This window comes from Muscardinus avellanarius (genome assembly GCF_963383645.1).
Source record: "Muscardinus avellanarius genome assembly, chromosome: 2".
Taxonomy (NCBI): Eukaryota; Metazoa; Chordata; class Mammalia; order Rodentia; family Gliridae; genus Muscardinus; species Muscardinus avellanarius.
In genome coordinates, this window is record NC_137787.1 from 192,196,626 (window position 1) to 192,215,379 (window position 18,754).

Below are 18,754 nucleotides of genomic sequence, written 5' to 3' on the forward strand. Positions count from 1 at the left end.
AACAAAGCCAGACAACTGCAAAAGGAGAAAAACATTTGCAACCTATAGCAAAAGGGCCAGTACTCCTAAGACAAAGAATGCACAAAATTCAAATTACAAAATACCTAGAATGGCTCTTAGAAACATAAAACCCCATGCTCATCCTCACTTTCAAAAGGTAAATACAAATTAAGATTACACTAAATTCCTATTGCCCACTCATCAGATTGGTGAATATATAGAAATCCAACATATTTGTGGTGACCACATAGGAAAAATGATACTTGTATACATTGCTGTTCAAAATGCAAAACAGTGGGCCAGGCCTGGTGGCGCACGCTTGTAATCCCAGCATTCGGGTGGCTGAGACTGGAGGATCGTGGTTCGCGGACAGCCTCAGCTACTTAGTGAAGCCCTCCGTGATTTAGTGAGACCCTGCTTCAAAAATAAAGAATAAAAAATAGGGCAGAGGGTGTAGTTCAAAGGTCAAATGCCCCTGGGTTCCATCCCCAAACCCGTAAAAAAAAAAAAAAAAGCAAAACAGTTAAGAGAATATGGATTTTATATTAAATGACACTATCAGAAAGCAGTCAGCCATATCTAGAATACAGAATATTCTACAATATATAGAAGACTCATTTTTCCCAAAGGGTCAATGACATGGAAAAATATTTTGCAGAATATAGGAGGGCTCAGACTGAACAGATTTAAAAACTTAAAAAAAATAACAATCAAATACATAGTGTGAACCTGATTCAAAGAATGAGACTGTAAAAAGAAATATCTGTGGCAACATGGGAATATAAATTGGGGTGAGTCTACAGAAAGTAATTATCGTCAATTTTGCTATATTCAATAATGGTGGTTATATTAAAAAAGAATTAAAAGTATCAGTCAGCAATGGATAGGAAGTTATTTCAGACATGACTTAGTTTCTCAGATTTGCTTTAATATGAAAGAGAACTGGCCACATAGTTATCATTATTAATGTTGGGATTCATTACCATTATAATATACTTTTATTTAAGTTTTTAAAAATTTTATAATGAAAAGTTAAAAATAAACAGAGCAATCCATTTACTGTTTATCCTTTTAAGGATATCTCACAAATAATTACTAATAAAAGAAATCAGCAAAATTGAATACTCATAATGTGCCATGCATCGTGTGTGTGTGTGTGTGTGTGTGTGTGTGTGTGTGTGTGTGTGTAGTGTTACTAAGGACTGAACCCAGGGGAATTCTGCCTCTGAGCTACACCCCCAGTCTTATTTTATTTTATTTATTTCATTTTTTTACTTATTTATCTATGTTTTATTTATTTATTTTGTTTTGAAACAAGTTCTCACTAAGCTCAGAGGGCCTTGATAAGTTGCCCAGGCTGGGCTCAAACCTGCAATCCCCTGGTCTCAGCCTCCCAAGTACTGGGATCACAGGTGTGTGCCACCACACCTGGCTCTATTATCTTACTACATTCTCAAAATACTCTCCCCACTCCCACCCTCACCCCCACATTCCCTAACTTGAGATGCTGACATAATCAGTAAATGAGCGTCTGGCTTTTAGACAACGCCATCCTTTGCCGATCCCCAATGCCAGTGCTGTCAATTCATTCTACCCCTGGCCCTGAGATGGTAGACTCTAGACCCTCAAGTACTCCAGAGACAGCATCTCCATAAAGGTTAGTTGCATAGGAGGAAACGAGATCCTGTGACAGAAATTTTATCCCTTTACTTTGTTTTCCTTTAATTTAAAATTTCTTTCTTTTTTTGTCTCCCAGTGGTGCCAATTACATATTTTTTTCTTTGTTGTCCTAGACTTGTTTTGCATTCTGTGACCTCTTGTGTATCTTCAAAACACAGCAGGTTAATGACATCCTCCTGAATATCATCATGGTCTCACTTTATCACTTAACATTTATCCTGCAGTTCATAAATCAACAAGGGGTCTTCTCTCTGAGGCACAATTATTAAGATTCTTAAGTCCTCAACTGTACAAGTGGTGGGTCCATCCCTATTTGACACAGTAAGCTTTACGCTGGACTTCATGAAGCCAGGATTTGAACCACCAAGTTCCTTTCCAAAGCTTCCAAGACTTTGTGTCTTAAAAAATGTAACCAACTTTTAAACTATTCCTATGCAACATATTTCTACCAATTTCTGGAGTCGCGCCCTTTTTAAAAAAATTTAAGATGATCAAAATTAAAACCTGTCTTGTTTTGCTGAAAGTAATATAAAATAGTATTAAGCTGATTAAGATGTTCCAGGCAGTTTGGTTATTAGTCTAAAGGAGGCAGAAACACTCACCTTGACAATACCCCGGATGTGCATTTTGGCTATCATCTCTGCCGTGTAGAGGAACATCAGCAAGGTATCCAGCGTGAAGGTCACATACTGAAGAGGAGGATAGTGCTCGAAGGTCATCGGGGTGTTCATGCAAACTGAGATGACGCTGATGATGGCGCAGATGCGCAGCAGGGAGTGGACCCACTGTAACGAGGTCCAGAGTGGTTACGCGACGCGGTGAATGGGCCCCCTTAACAGGTGTGAGGAACCAGAGTCTCCAGAAAACACAGTGCTAAGATGAAAACAGCCCACCGCTATGGAGTGAAGGATGAAGAAAACTAATGTCTGCTAAGTGCAGACAAGGTGTTAAATATGTTCACACATTTTTATAGTGTTTAATTCTCAACACAGCTTCTTTTCCACATGAACCCACTAAGATTCAAGAAGGCGAAGAGACATTCCTGTGGTCAAGAATTAATAAGAGCCAAATTCCAGATGCAAAGCTGGTCAGGCTCCTACCCTAAGGCCTATGACACTTTCCAGGGCATAAGACCATAGTATAAGAAAATTCTGCCTCTATAAAGTTTATGTTAGCAGTTTACTCATCTAACAACTTGATGCTACTTTCCCCCATTTTTTTTAAACTACTGAACAGCTAGAATTAAGGGCCATATTCTATTTGTTGTATTCTGTTTATATTGTGTAGTATCTAGCAAAGTGACCTATCACTGCAAATCATTAATGCTTTTTAAAGATGAATTGATACATAACACATCCTATGTGCAGGGTTTTATTTCTATTTGTATCATATAAAACCATCTTCTATGTATAATATTTTAAAAATTTTATCTCACTCTACCTTTATAAAAAGATAAGTGGACTTATCTCTTTATTTTGGAAGACATGGTATGTACAAACTTAGTTCAGAGTCTCTTTTCTAAATTCTAAAAATTAAGTTTCTGTGCAATTCTTAACAGCACAGATTTTTCCATAACCCCAAAGTAGAAGAATTAAAATGATAAATGTGCTTGTTTACATGTATGCATGTATATGACATACAATCATTCACAAGCAATATTTTATTATGAAAAGTAATGCCTCAGCTAAAAATAGTTAATTGTATCTATATCTATATCATAACTCACATAAGTAATGGTACTGGTAAATTATTTACCACACAATTCTTAAACATAATTTACATGTTTAAGAATTAATTATTTTGAAATATATATATATATATATATATATGCGTATGCGCAGTCCTGTCTCATTAATGTTATACTACACCTAAAAAGAAAAAAGTTTTATTTTGGTAGTAGATGAATTTTGCAGCTACGAAAACCAGCAAGCCCTTAAGATGGAAAAAAAAAGAGCATAGGAATTTTGAAGGGAATTAGATGATTGTAGGATGAGTAGATTCTAATATTTGCCTGATAATGCCAATAATTATGAATAAAGACATAATGCCAATAACTCCATACCACGTAAGTCATTGATGAGTCAAATTATTTTAAAGTTTGATGTACTCCCCATGCAATTTGGAAGCACTTCAATAAACATCAGTGTGTGTGAATTTAGCCCCATCTGGACCTCCAATGTAAAGAATCTAATTGCCAAAACAGATTCAAAAGATGGGTTCTTTCACAACAAATCTGTATTGAATTTAAAGAAATAATTATAATTAAGCACTAATAATTCCAGTTAGTGCCTCTGAGACTATATCTCTAACACCACCTTCTATAGAAGGGTCTCAGAAAGTTCTGTAGAGGGTAGATTCTAAGAAAGTGTTAGTGAGAGCTTAATTCTTTATCTCATTTAGTGTTCTCAATGTGATTGGAAGAGATACTATGTCTCATAAATGCTGGGCTCCGAGCATATAAAAATGGAAGCAATACAGTCTGACTTACAACGATTTTGCAGTATCCTATGTAAAACACATACACATTATACAGGCATTCCTCTGTACCTGTGGGGATTGGCTCCAGAACTCCTTGCAAATAATTAAGTCCAAGGATATTCAAGTACCTCCTATAAATGGTAGAATATTTGCATATAACTTATGCACATCCTCTGGTAGACCTTACATCATCTCTAGATGACTTATTATACCTAACATTATGTAAATGGTATGCAAATATATATTGCATTAGCTCTATAATGAAAAGAAGAAAAAGTCTGTACATGTTCAGTACAAATGCCATTTTTAAAAATATCTTCAGTTCATGGTTGGTTGAATCTATGATATGTAACCTGTGGATATGAAGGGCTGAGTGTATTTATATTTGCATAAATATGCATTTATATTTGCACACAAATATATGATCAGCGGTAGAAAGGGGCAACTAAAGAGCAGGATGGGGAGGGGATGCATCTCAGAGGGCTGGATGGATGAAGAGGATTCGAGTCTTCAGAGGAGCCAGGACGAGGCCTGGTGGGGCTGGGGGCATCGTGAAGCAGGGACAGCAGTGCGGACAAGCCACTGAGCCCGGGGAAGCTGGACATGGCATAGGAGGCTCCGGAGAGACCCAGGAAAGAGGCAGCGATGGGCCAGGGTGGAGCCGGCCCACAGAGCTGTGAGTGCCAGGCCCACACATTGCAGTGAAGTTACTGGGCTACCGCAGTGATTGTAAAGCAGAGGTGTAAGGTGAGCAGGAATAGCACTTTAGAGAGAAATGTGAGGAGCCCAGGAAAATGGTGTGCAGAGCAGGTTGGAGAAAACATGGAGAAAGAAGGCCCAAGCAGAGCATTGTCACCATGGTGACAGGAAGGACAAGCACTGGAGAGGCCGAGGGTTGGTTTGTTTCATTACCTCGGCATCTATTCCAGGTTGAAGCTGAGCCACCATGGCCAGAAGGAAAGCCATCTCAGCTTCCCCTTGGTCTCTGTGCTTCCTCCTGGCCTCTGGGCTGCCTAGAGCCCCACCATCCCTGACACCACCCCCCCCGGCACTTCCTCTCAAGTTCTCATCCACTTAATTAGGCAGAGAAGATGACCATGTTCTTCAGAGACACGACCCACTATCTCATTAGCCTTTACTTCTACTGCAATTGGCAACTCGGAAGGAGCCCCTTAGTCCCAAACATGTCCTTGTTATTTTACAGAGTCATGCATGTTGAGAACACTCAGTTAAGCCGAATGTGGTGGTGCATGCCTGTAATCTCAGTACATGCCACAGGTATGAGGATGACCACAGGTATGAGGCCCATTTCAGAAAGTTAGCAAGACCTTAGCCACTTAGTGAGCCCCTGTGTCAAAAATAAAAAAAATCAAACAGGGCTGGGAGTGTAGCTCAGAGGTAGAATGTTCCTGGGTGCAATCCTCAATACGAAAGAAAGGAAGGAAGGAAGGAAGGAAGGAAGGAAGGAAGGAAGGAAGGGGAAAGGAAGGAAGGAAGAGAAAGAAAAGGAAGAAGAAAAGAGTATGTTACTCATCTTGGATAAGGCTGGGATGTAGAATTCTCTCTACCCTGTGTGGTTCTGAGGACAGTCACTGGAGGAGGGGAGAGGACCAGACCACCTGGCCTGCCTTCCTATGCCAGGAACTCACAGAGGTAGCTCAGCCTTTCATTTAGATTGTTCTCAACTTCCAGACTCTGAGACCCATTCATATTCTACTGCGGCTCAGAGAGTTCAAAGTCCAAGCTACGTGAGTTCTGAATTTGTGAATCCAGCTTCCCTTCTATCCTCAAGTGCTTCTCCATACTTCAAAAAAGACACTCACTGGCTTATTAATCCACAGAATGTCAGCGTTATCTGACAGAGATTCATCAGGACCGAAGTCGGTAACTGGTTGGGCTTCCACCCTGGAGCTCTGCTTCCTTTTGAGCATGCTGGAGTTAGCTTCGGGGGTGAGGTACAAAACTGCAGTCTGAGAAGAGAAAGAGAAAGAGTTTTATTCGCCACCTCGTCCATCTTCTTCATCATCAAAAACACCAAGTCCTTCATGTGTGTTTATGTACTGGAGATCTAGCGTGGCCCATTATTCCATTGTATATAACAAGCATGTACACATAGAAAATTTAAAAAGGAGGAGAGAAATTTAATATTAGAGCATAATTAGTTTCACCCAGTAGAATAGATTATCTGATATTCTTCATAAGCAGTTTAGAGAATATTGAAAAGCTGGGATAAAACAGCTTGTTTCTTAAAGTATACATATTATTAGGAAATTTTTGAGATATATGTCTATACCCCGAGGGCTGCCTCCAATCCAAGGCAGTCTGTGCCGGAGCAAGACTGATTAATTACAGAAGAAATACACATATTCCCTAGGGGTCTCCCCTAAGTTCTTTGAATAGAACAGTCACAGACATCTCCCATTTTCAACAGAGGTTTCAGGTTGGACTCCCAATTTTATCCTTCCCAGAAAGTATAAATACCACAGAGAATTGGGATAGAACCTTCTCCAAATTAATATTTAAAAAATACAATTATTAGGAAAATACAATTATTACTGCATTGTAATTACATAACACAGTGAGGTTCCAAATGATATAAACATACATGCACACACAGGTCTTGGTGTGCTTCCCTTCTGGTCCCCCCACTACCCACCCCTCCCTGTATATAACAGCAAGATTGGCAGTGATGCCATCATACATGGGCACAGCATGATTTGGACTGTTTCTTTCATCAGTTTTTCCTTTTCTACTCCCCACTTTTCTTCCCCTATTCCCTTCCACTATCCCACTGGTCTCTGCCCACAATTATCTAAAGTTGTTTTTGATATATATGATATTTTTAAAAAAATATTTTTCTTTTATGAATACAGTGGGTACCTAAATTCTTCACCAATTTCCCCTGAAAAGAGAGATGAGATGCTGGCTTGCCCTGTAAATATTCACAAGTCTGAGCTTATCTACATCTTGTCCTGTATGCCACCTGTTTTATGGCCATTACTACCACCTTCCACAATTCAGCAGCCATTGAAGGAGGAGCCACTGTGCATTGACTCCTGGGGATACGGGTGGCAAATAAGTGTAAGAAAATGTAATAAGAGATTTGTCAAGGCTGAGGGGCTGATTACCATGAATCCACAGTGGCATTTTCCATTTGATTAACACCTGAATTCGTCTTAAAGGAAGTAGAGTATCTAACTTTTTGCATGGACATACGTTGTTAGCAATGATATTTTATTTAGTTTATAATAGGTGTAATAGAGAAAACATCTTTTCTTCTGATGAATGCATGAAAAATTCCAGTCTCATGGGAGTTAACAGCTTGGTCAAGACCATTGTAAGCAGAGGTGAAACTGTAAATAAGCTTCTACTACAAAGCCCAAGGTTTCTAGAGGTGACCAGGCTGATCCTGGGGACTCCTAGGAGACTATATAAAAGTGGAAAACAAAGTGCAAAATTGTATCATTTGTAAGAAGATGGAAAGACCTCGAGAACATTATGTTAAGTGAGACCAGCCAAGCACAGAAAGAGAAGGGGCTATATTTTCTCTTACATGCCCAAACTGGCGAGTATTAGGGATACCAGAGGGACTCCGGATAATGGAGGAGAGACCTCAGCAAAGCTAGAATGAAAGGATAGGAGAGGAAGAAGACTGAGGTTGATTAATGGAGGAGCTACATCCGAATATGTGTAAAAGTATGCATATAGCATAGCTAACCTGGACATTCATTGCTGGGAAAGGGGAAGGGGAAGTGGTGGGGGAAGGGCACCAAGCACAGTCTGTATGTTTGCCATTTTCAACATGTTCCATATAAAAATAAAAATAAATAGAGGGGTGTGGTGGCACACGCTTGTAATCCCCGCGCTTGGGAGGGGGAGACAGGAGGATCGCGCAGGTTTGAAGCCACCCTCGCTGGCTTAAGAGACCCTGTTTCCAAATAAAAATATGAAAAATGGGTGTCTGGGAGTGTAGCCCGAAGGTAGAAGGGTTTCCAGGAACCCCAGTACTACAAAAAATAAATAAAATAAAAATAAAAATTAAAAATTCAAGTGGGAAATGGAGAAGAGTTGTTCTCCAGGCACTTTCCAGCTACAGAAACGCTCGCTGGTTGAGGACAAGAGAGTCACTGTAACTCCAGCAGCTTCCCTGGCTCTCCAATCTGATGCCCTACTCAGCTGGAGGAAGAACCCAAAGACAAGGAGCCCTCCGTTCTCTCGGGAGCAGAAGGACAAGAATGCACTTGCAGTATGTATAAATATGTTCACGTGTTGGGGAGGAGAATGAGGCTCAAGAGAAAGCAGCTGTGAATCTCAGTCCTCTCCTTTGAGGCGTCCACCTCTTTCAACACATGCTCCTCAATCTGCCGCATAGGCGCCTCCACCTCCCCCTCCTATTCCCAGGAGAAATCAAGATGATTGGTTGTAAGGTGTGCCAGGTATCTCCAGGCTGTTGTTGGCTTGAATACTGAGTTTGAATATCGGCTTTGCAGTATGTTTCACTAATTAATTTTGTTTTTCATAATTGGGACTCCTGACATCCTATGTAAATGTATACAGAATATTCAAATTATGCCTGTTCCCTGTTTACTGGGGAGGAAAGCATGTGGTGGCCTCAGCTTTGAGATGCCTCCTTCATGACGGCCTCTCACATATCTAAAGACTGGATCAAAATGCTTTAGAAATACTTCCCAAGGACACCTCACCGAGGAGGGAGTGAAAGCGTGGTCTCAGGACAGAATTCAGAGCAGACAAGGGAACCTACAGATCCAGCAGCAATTCCTTTTTCCCTGAGCCGGAGGACACTGGTGACATACGAATCTCACTCACCTTTTATACCAGTATGCTACCTGAAGCAAAACTGATTTTCGATGGATCTAGCTAGAGACATGTACATGCAGACTTTATTTTGAAAAGTACCGACTTTGCTTCTACTGGGCCCATCAAAACCGTGCCACTATGAATGAATGACAAGGGTTGTCACTCACTTTACCTGCAGCCAACAAGCCACCAATTCAAACAGCGCCCAAGAAGGATCTGTCCAAACGCCACAGAAATCTGCCCAGTCCACAGGTCCATGACAACCCCAAGTCACAGAAATGTTGACTCATTTAATAATATTGCATACAGTGCTCAAATAACAAACACAGTTATGTTACAAACATATGAGGAATCTAAGACGAATTGGAGGCTGTTGGCTGTAATGGTTTTCCTTTACACTGATAATGATGTTTTACTTCTGTTCATGCTGAATCAATATGGCTGAGCACAGCGGCCCTGTTATTCCCCTGATAAGACCAGGAGGAATATTTAGGTGTCCTAGGAAAGCTTATTATTTCAATAGGAAATTGCTTCTGTGTATCTTTTCCTTATCACTATTATGTATTTACAAGCTGTGCTTTTTTTTTGTTTGTTTGTTTCCAGAAAGTGTCCTTCATAAAGCAGTAAATGAAGCCGGAAAGCATGGGTTTCAGCACTGTGCAAACTTATTAAAAGTAGTTGCTATTTAAATAGTTCGATATTGGGAGACAGGCTGCATGGTCACAATATGTTCATTGACAAATCTCTTACTCAGAACCAGCTAGCAGTAACTCAGGGAGAAACCTGACTGGTTCACTGGTTCACTGATTATAAATGGTTATCATCTGAATTCATAATTTTACTTCTGTTAGAAACTATCTCATTCTTGCTCTTTCTTGACCACATTAAAAAAAAAAACTCAGCTTTTTTTTCACTGGGAGATATTATACTTTTATCTGCAACATTCTAGGTCATCTCTTGGCCTTGGAACTCTCTTGGGCTTGGTATTAAAGTCTTTGTTTTTTTGTTTTGTTTTGCTTTTTGTACTGGGGGTCGAACCCAGTGGCTTTCAACCTCCAAGCTATACCCCTAACCCTATTTTATTTTTTATCTTGAATCTGGGTCTCACTAAGTTGTGGAGGGCCTCCCTAAGTTGCTGAGGCTGGCCATGAATCTGTGATCCTCCTATCTCAGCCTCCCAAGTACTGGGAGTCTAAGCCTGCACTCCCATGCATGCCCTGCTTGAGATCTTAAACTCTGGTTCCCATCATGCATTCTTCCACCTCTCCCCTTTGCCTCTGACTCCATTTAACCCTTTCAATGCCCCCACTTTGTTCTTCTAGTTCCACTGCCCTCTGAAACTGCACAGTCACCATTTCTGAGTCAGGCGTCTGTGCCTTCTCCCCCGGCTTCAAGGAGCCCACACCTGCCTCCGTGTCCCTTAAAATTCAATGTGACAGACTCATACAGAGCAGATGTCCTCCAGCTTCTCTCTGCCCTGAATTTTGCAGACCCCACACAAGTAGTTCGAAGTACCACACATTATTATACATATTTTCAGCAATGTCATCTTCCTTCTATGCACACGCAATGGTCCCTTTCATTTTATCACTACAATTGGGCTCCTTTCTAGGACATAAGACCTTACGTCCAGCTACATTTCTCCCCTTCCCTTCCCCCACAGCGGCACTAGGGATTGAACCCAAGGCCTCACACACGTTAAGCAAGCACTTTGCCACCAAGCTACGTCCTCAGCCCCTTGGCTGCCTTCCTAATAGTTCCTCTCCTTTATATGAAGAGTTAACTTCCCATGTGATCATTTCAATAGATGCAGAAAAGCATTGACAAAGCACTAAAATCCTTGCAACAAATTAGGTATAGAAAAAACATATTTCAACACAATAAAGGCATCATATGGCAAATCCACTGTTTATCACTCAGGATGGGGAAACCCTGAAAGCCTTTCTTCTAAGATGTGGAAGGAAATAAGGGCAACCATTCTCTACAGGGATATTTAACAAAGTCCATGAAATACTGGCAGGATAAAGAAATGAAGTGCATTCAAAGTGGAAAGGAGGAATTCGAATCATCCCTTTTTGCAGATGGCATGACTTTCTATGTAGAAAACACTAAAAATTCCACCAGAAAACTTGCTAGAATTAATAAACAAATTCAGTAAAGTTGCAGGAAACAGTCACCATTCAAGAATCAGTAGCATGTCTACATGATAATTGTGAACTATTTGAAAAACAAATCCAGAAAATAATCCCACTACAGGAGCTATAAAGCAATGTAATAGTAATGAAGTTAATCAGGGAGTTGAAAGATCTTTACAGTCATATGAAACATTCATAAAAAAATTGAAAAAAAAAACACAAATAAATGGAAATATTTCCCAGGTTCATGGGTTGACGATAGTGCTTAAAAATGAACTTCTCGCTGGGCGTGGTGGCGCACGTAACCCCGCACTTGGGAGGCAGAGACAGGAGGATCGCACAGGTTCAAAGCCAGCCTTGCTGGCTTAAGAGACCCTGCTTCCAAATAAAAATAATATAAAATAGGTTTGGGAGTTTAGCCCGGAGGTAGAAGGGTTTCCAGGAACCCCAAAACCACCAAAAAAAAAAAAAAGAAAAAAAAAAAAGAACTTCTCTCCGGGTGTGGTGGTGCACACTTGTAATCCCAGTGATTGGGAGGCTGAGACAGGAGGATCGCACAGGTTCGTAGCCAGCCTCAGCTACTTAGTGAGCCTCTCAGCAACTTACTGAGACCCTGTTTCCAAATAAAATACAAAATAGGTCTGGGAGTATAGCCCGGAGGTAGGAAGCCTCTGGTTCCATCCCTACTACCACCAAAAGAAAAAAAAAAAATTAACTTCTCAGGTGATATATGCCGGTAATCCCAGCTACTCAGGAAGTTGAAACTGTGTGGTTATGAGTTTGAGGCCAGCCTTGGCAATATAGAGAGACTCATCTCCAAAACAAACAAGCAAGCAAAAAAGAACTCCCTAACACTGCTCTGCTCTTACCTTCAACTAGGGAAGCCCGGCTGATGCTGTTTCTCATTCACCCAGTAATTCATCCAACCACAGAGCAAGCGCTCTGCGTCCAGGACGGTCTCGGCCCTGCAGGTCACGTTGACACGCCAGGGCAGAGCAGGGACCGCACCGCGTTCCTGGAGCCTACACTTGGCCTGCTTTTCTCGAGGACACGGAATCCCACCCGTTCTACTTCCTCTTCCGTGCGGACTCGAGCCCACGCCTGCCTCTCAGCATGGCTGAGAGACCGCTCTTATCCATCTCCACCCAATCGGAGCTGCCCAGAACCTTCCTTCCAGCTGCACCCATTTGTTGTCTGCGGCAGGCCCACAGCAGGGGCTCCTAACTCGCCCATTTAACTTATGGCAATTATTGCGTGTACGGTTTGTTATAATTTAAGATTAAATATTTGAGTAGTGTAAACAAGAAAAACATAATATTCCAGTAAACTCACAGCACTATTTTACTCTAAAAGGCTCCCATCAGTCAAACTTGTTTAAATGTTAAAGTTAAAATAGATAATTTACAATAAATAAATAAGTAAAATTGAAAAGTTCCCGAAGAGGCTGGGCGTGGTGGCAAAATACGCTTGTAATCCCAGCATTCGGGTGACCTGAGGACAACCTCAACTACTTAGTGAAGTCCCTTGCAACTCAGTGAGACCCTGTTTCAAAAAAATAAAAGACTAAAAAATAGGGTTGGGAGTGTAGCTCAGAGGTAGAATGCCCCTGGGTTCCATCCCCAGTAACGAAAAAAAAAAAAAAAAATCCAAAGAAGACAAGTCATTGATTGATTTTTTTGGGGGGGAGTACTAAGGATTTATCCCTAGGGCATTCTACCTCTGAGTCACACCCCAGCCTTATTTTTTTATCTTTATTTGGAAACAAGGTCTCACTAACTTGCAGAAGGCCTTCTAAGTAGCTGAGGCTGGCTGCAAACCTGGGATCTCCTGTCTCCAGCCTCCTAAGTACTGGGATTACAAGCCTGTGCCGCCACGCCCGGCTCTCATAGATTGATTTCTAATTAATAAGTTTATTATAATTGTCAATACAGCAACAACTCTTTGAACTACTTACATGCACAATTTATAGTTTTTATGAGTGCACATTGAATTGTTTATCATTCTGTGGTAAGAAGTGTGTGTGCGTGTGTGTGTGTGTGTGTGTGTGTGTGTGTATGGGGGTCATTATGAGTGTCAGTAAAATTGTTTACCACTGTGTGGTAAGAATTGTGTGTGTGTACGTATGTGTTTACTATTCTACACACCTACACATACATACATACCACTTCATGGTGTGGTTTTCTCTCATGGCTTAATATTCTGTCCAGTTTGAGAAGAAAATGTTCAATAATATCCTTCTGACTGCTCAGTTCAAATTTACTTAGAGTATTCATCATTGCTAATAGGAGTTTTTCTTTCATTCTTGTTGCATAATTGCATTTACTAAAAATAGTCTGAAAAATTAGTAGGCGAGGCCGATATGACATTGAACAAAATACACTGTGTCTTCTGTCCTGCAATTCCTGATTTCTTCATGCTCCTAATATGGCAGATAACATATTTAACTTAAAGGCAGAAAAGATTATTAATTCAAGGAGACCCTCTAACATGAGGTATTTGCTCTGCACTCTTCAACCTCCACCTACTGGTTCTCATTCCTTTATAGTTTACTGCTGGCCCCAGCCCATGTCCTGGGCAAGGGACATGGTACAGATTATTCCCATCATGCCTCTGTGCTATCAGGCAAAACAACCAGGGCAGCTCACCATCCAGTCTTTTCCTAGATCTCAAAGATACACACCTTGTTGAATTAAAGGGGGAGAGGATAATTCTAGTTTTCTTTTCTTTTGCAGGTCTGGGGATGGAACTCAGGGGCATTTGATCTCTGAGCTACACCCCCAGCCCTATTTTTCATTCTTTATTTTGAAACAGGGTCTCACTGAGTTGCAGAGGGCCTCACTACGTAGTTGAGGCTGTCCGCAAACTGCCATCCTCCAGGTCTCAGCCTCCCGAATGCTGGGATTACAATCGTGCGCCACCACGCCCGGCTTAGTTTTATTTTGATTCACACAAGCAATGCATGTCTCTTGTAGCAAGATTATAAAAATATATGAAGAAACTGGGAGACATACATGAAAGAAATTCCGCTTTAAGAAATTCGATCATTTTTGCCGAGTGTTTGTTGAGCACATGCCTAGTGCCAGCCATTGGATGAGGGGTTGCATCCAAAGCAATAATTAGATATGATCCCTCCTCACAGGACCTCCTTCAGCTGAGGAGATCACACTCTAATGGTATACAAATTGTATCTCTCTTAGGACTTTATTTTCCATGCATACATTTATTTTCGAGTGGCTGTTTCCTTATAGTTCTGGAACTAGCTGTCTTTCATCCAGCAGGCTTTTGAACACCTTTTTTCTGTCAATAAATATGAGTGCATGCAAAACCCTGATTATAAATAAATACCACCTTCAAACATCTCTGCCCCTTCCTTGTCTCATAGACTCATCATTTATATCCCTGTAGGCACAAGGCTTTGCAAAGTAAACAGATATAAGCATGTCTTTCTAGAGTAGATTTCCAGCATTGAATTTGTACCTAAGAAAGATGTCATCCAGTATTTTGGTGGATAATTGAACTTGATGTTACCAATGTGTTGATTAAAATCTTAATTATCATTTCAAGTATGTCTATTTCTTTTCTGTTTTAATGAGTACAGAACCCCAAACAATAAACCATTAATGTCTATGTTTGCACAAGCCTTTCCTGGCTTTTTCCCATTTGCATATTTACATCTCCAATTATACTTCAGTACACCACATGGAGATAGAAGATGAAAGGGAAAATTTGTTCCCGAGGCTCATGGAATTGATTCTGTAAAGTAAGACTGTCCACAACGGGTCACCGAGCCTGTAAAGGAAGACCATCCATTCTGTTTGCCAAATCCATTTTCAGAGAGAAGACATATGCATTCAGAACAAATAAAGACAACATCCTAAGTTTTATGTCCTGGCTTAAATTAGGGCAAATACCCCGCCTTTTTCTCACTTTCTGTCATCTAGTCTCTATCTGCCCTGCTTCGAGCTCAGCTCTCCTTGCCCACCAGATCTTTCTCCAACCCCCAAGGCCCAGTTGAGTTACAGAGCCTGGAGCCCCCCAACCTCTGCCTCCAACTCCCCTCTTTCTTCAAGCTAAGATTAGCTCCATCCCAGGCCACGTGCACCAAGGACTGATTGCTGTGCTCTCGTCCTCTGCCTCAGCCTCCATGAGATCAAGCCTTGGCCTCTGCCCTCACGTGACAGGGCACTTCCATGAAAGGAGAATTCAGCAACCTTAGTTCTCCCTTTTAGTGGCTACTCAGCCATTGCCTTTTGATTTTAACAATCAAAAACATTTAAGGAAAGAGTTAAAGACAGAAAGTGAAAAAAGACTAAATGTTATTTCCTAGTCAGAAGTTGTATCTAAAGAAAAATAACCTTCAAGATAGCACACACATGTGCATTCCCAAACACACATGTACTTGTAGAGAAACCTATGAAAAATATAACACACATACACACACACACACACACACACACACACACACACACACAATGAGCATATGGGTTGTTGATTTTCTCCCAGATTTTGTTTACTGCATGTAAATCAGATTCCCCTTCCAAAAAATGTTTACCTAGAGCTTATTATGTGTCAGGCCCTATCATAAGTATATCAAATGTCATCTCACCTAATTATTATAAGAATCCTTTTACAAATAAAGAAGCTTATTCATAGAGATGAGCCAGGACGTCAATCAAGATAATGTGGCTTAGAGAACTACCGAAGTAGATATTAAGTATACTGTACAATAGCTTATAAAATACTTTTCAACATATGTTAATAATGCAGCCGGTGACTACAAAGTCTCTCAGCATCAATAATTGTTTGTAAAAATAATACAGACATTTATCTTATCCTAAAGTTGAATATATTTTTATTATTTACTTTGTAGTTGATCCAATCATATATTTATTTAAAAACATCTACTATTTTTCTGGAAGGAAACTCAAGCTTCTGATAAAATTCACTGAAATGAAATTTCCTAGCTTCTCAAGTCATTATTCATTTATTCATCTGTTTTTTTGAGAATAAATCCTAGAAATATTCTAGTACACTTTCATTATATTTTCTATCAATATTTGACAAAATTGAGGGAAAGAAAATATTTACTTATTCCCATCTGATAACCTCACTTTATGTATTCAAAAGACAGATTTCCTAGTTCCTAATGTGACAGACTTAATTTCCTGGAGTTAGCTTTAACTCTTATTTGAATATGCTAATATCGTGAAAATAGAAAAAAGATTTTACTGATGATATGTCTTTCTGCAGACACAGTTATAAAGCAATTCAAGATACTGAGACAAAGTCCTATCATACTCAAAATCCAAAGCCCAAAACTTGGTCAATGTCACCATTTTATTTTGTAGTGTTCTCTGTTCTTGGATATGAGATTATCACTTGTGAAGTAACCGCTCTTTTTCCCCCTTTTTTGCTCAAAATTCAGAGAAAATATAACCAAAATATACTAGGATATTTCTAGAAGTCATGCCCAAGGAAAATCCAAACTAAATAGAGGTTATCAAGAGGTGGCTGTTTGTACCATAAAGAGAACTCTCTCATCTACAAGTTTCCAGTAATGAAGTGCCAGGCTCTTCTGAGAGGTGGTGAACACCTTTATGGAAACTATGACAGAGAATAACTGCTCATTGAAGAGTTTTCGGAAAGTATTTCTGCACTATCTGGGAGACATTTGCAATAGATTATGTCCAAAGTAACCTCCAGTGATAAAATGGATTTATACTCTTGACGCTGCTCATACGTTTATGCATTAGATCATCTTTTAGGGCAAAATGATGGCCCATAAACTACTGCACATCATTTAAAAATGTAAGCAAACTTAGGCACTATATATTCCTGATTGTTTGTTTTTAACCTAAAAGTTGAAAACCTACATTTATTGAAAACTCACTGTGCTAGGCACAATTCCAAGCATTTAACACCTCTCTGCATTAGTTTTATAGTATTATTCGCACTGTGTGGATTAAAACTCTGAGGCAAAACAAATATCACATCTAGGTCCACCAGAGTTGGAAGCAAATCGAGTCAAGAACCCAACTATGTTGAGAAAATCAAAGTATGGGGAAGGAGGGAGGAAAGAGATACAGAATTTTGTTTTGCTTTTTAGTGTTAAAAACGTGTGTAGATTTTAAAGGTTTGACAACGATGATATTTTTCACTTAAAATTAAATGTAAAGTATTCTTAACATTTGAGGCTAATCATTTATACTTAACATTTGCTGAGTCTTATTTTTTTTTAACATTACTGGGGATGGAACCCAGGGGCAGTCTATCTGGAGCTACACCCCCAGCCCTATCTTTTAGTCCTTTTTTTTTTTTGAAGCAGGTTCTCACTGAGTCGCGAAGGGCCTGCTAAGTAGCTGAGGCTGTCTGTGAAACAGGATCCTCTGGTCTCCACCAAGTCCGCTTACTGCTGAGAGTTTATTGCATGTGAGGCTAAGAGCTTTGCATGAATTCATCAATCTACTTCTTACCATGTGCCAATGAGGCAAGTGTCCCTTCATTCCCATTTTATAGAGAAACAGAGGCTTTGAGAAAATAAGTGCTGGGGGTCACACAGTTTCTGTGTGATAAGTCACCAGGTAACTGGGTCCTTTTGAGTTTTAGCCCTGTGATATTCTCCCCTACAGTCATTTTTTTTTAAATCAGACCTTTCCAAGCCTTTATGAATGGCACCTTCTTCTTTCTCTGATAACAGAGACAGATGCCTCTAAACTCCTGCCTCTCCCATGTCTAAGAGGTAAAGCTAAATTAGAGAGTTGCCTGCCTCTGGGCCTGCAATACTAGGCCTTCAGGCAAGCCCCCTCAGTCCCCTCAGACCCTTTGGTCATCAACTACAATAAAACAGATCTGCCTTTCCCTCTAATCTGATCTCTGCTTGGAAGAAAAACAGGCCGCTGGGTTGTTTGCACTCGGAAACACAGGCAGAAGTCCTGTCTTCTTTCTCCCCTAACATTACAAAGAGCTATCTATTAGCAGAAGAATTAAGACATCCTCCAATTTTGGGCCTGAGAGTCACAGCAGCCATGTGTGTCTCCACAATAAAGCATCTGCCCCTAGTTCCCAGTAGTTACAACAACGTCATGGTGGATTTTCAATCTAATTTCCTATGGAAGTAAATCCATGATTTAATTGTGTTCTCTCTCCTTTCCCCCCTCCCTCCCTCCCTTCTCTAAATTTCTTTTCTTTTCTTTTCTTTTTTTTTTTTTGAGGGACACTTACTCAGCTCTGTCTTGACTCTCACAAAATCAGGATGGAGCTGATTTTCTGCAAAAATAGAATGTTGCCTGCTAGTTTAATCCCAGCAGGATTGCAAGGGCCACCCAAGATGGGTGACCACACAGAGGAAGCCGAGCATCCAAGGCCTTCTCCATGAAGGGGCTCCTCTTCCTTTTTGCTTTTGGCCAACATACTGATTAGAAATGTAAACTGGTCCCTCACTTTTTATTCTGAGTCTAGTTTCTACATCCCAAAGAAAAGCAGCATGTATTTTTTTTTCTGTTTCTTTCTACAAATCTCCTAGGACAATATGATTACTTCAACCAAGGATTGTTCTATGTAATTGTCTTAGATCCTGAAAACTGAACTTTTGTTCATCTCTAAAAATTATTGGGTTTAGAAAAGGATTTCAGGACGAACTATAA

The 18,754-nt window shown here is 40.2% G+C and overlaps 1 protein-coding gene across 1 annotated transcript in view; it reads right to left on the reverse strand.

Moving 5' to 3' along the window:
- The window catches only part of NALCN (sodium leak channel, non-selective), a gene marked incomplete at both ends in the record, with an annotated part of 325,849 nt that extends 319,760 nt beyond the window's left edge, over positions 1 to 6,089 (reverse strand). Inside the window, 2 exon segments of the mRNA XM_080690305.1 lie at positions 2,283 to 2,465; positions 5,982 to 6,089. Coding sequence (XP_080546431.1) covers positions 2,283 to 2,465; positions 5,982 to 6,089 — 291 coding nt within the window.
- Between the last annotated feature and the right edge of the window lie 12,665 nt (positions 6,090 to 18,754).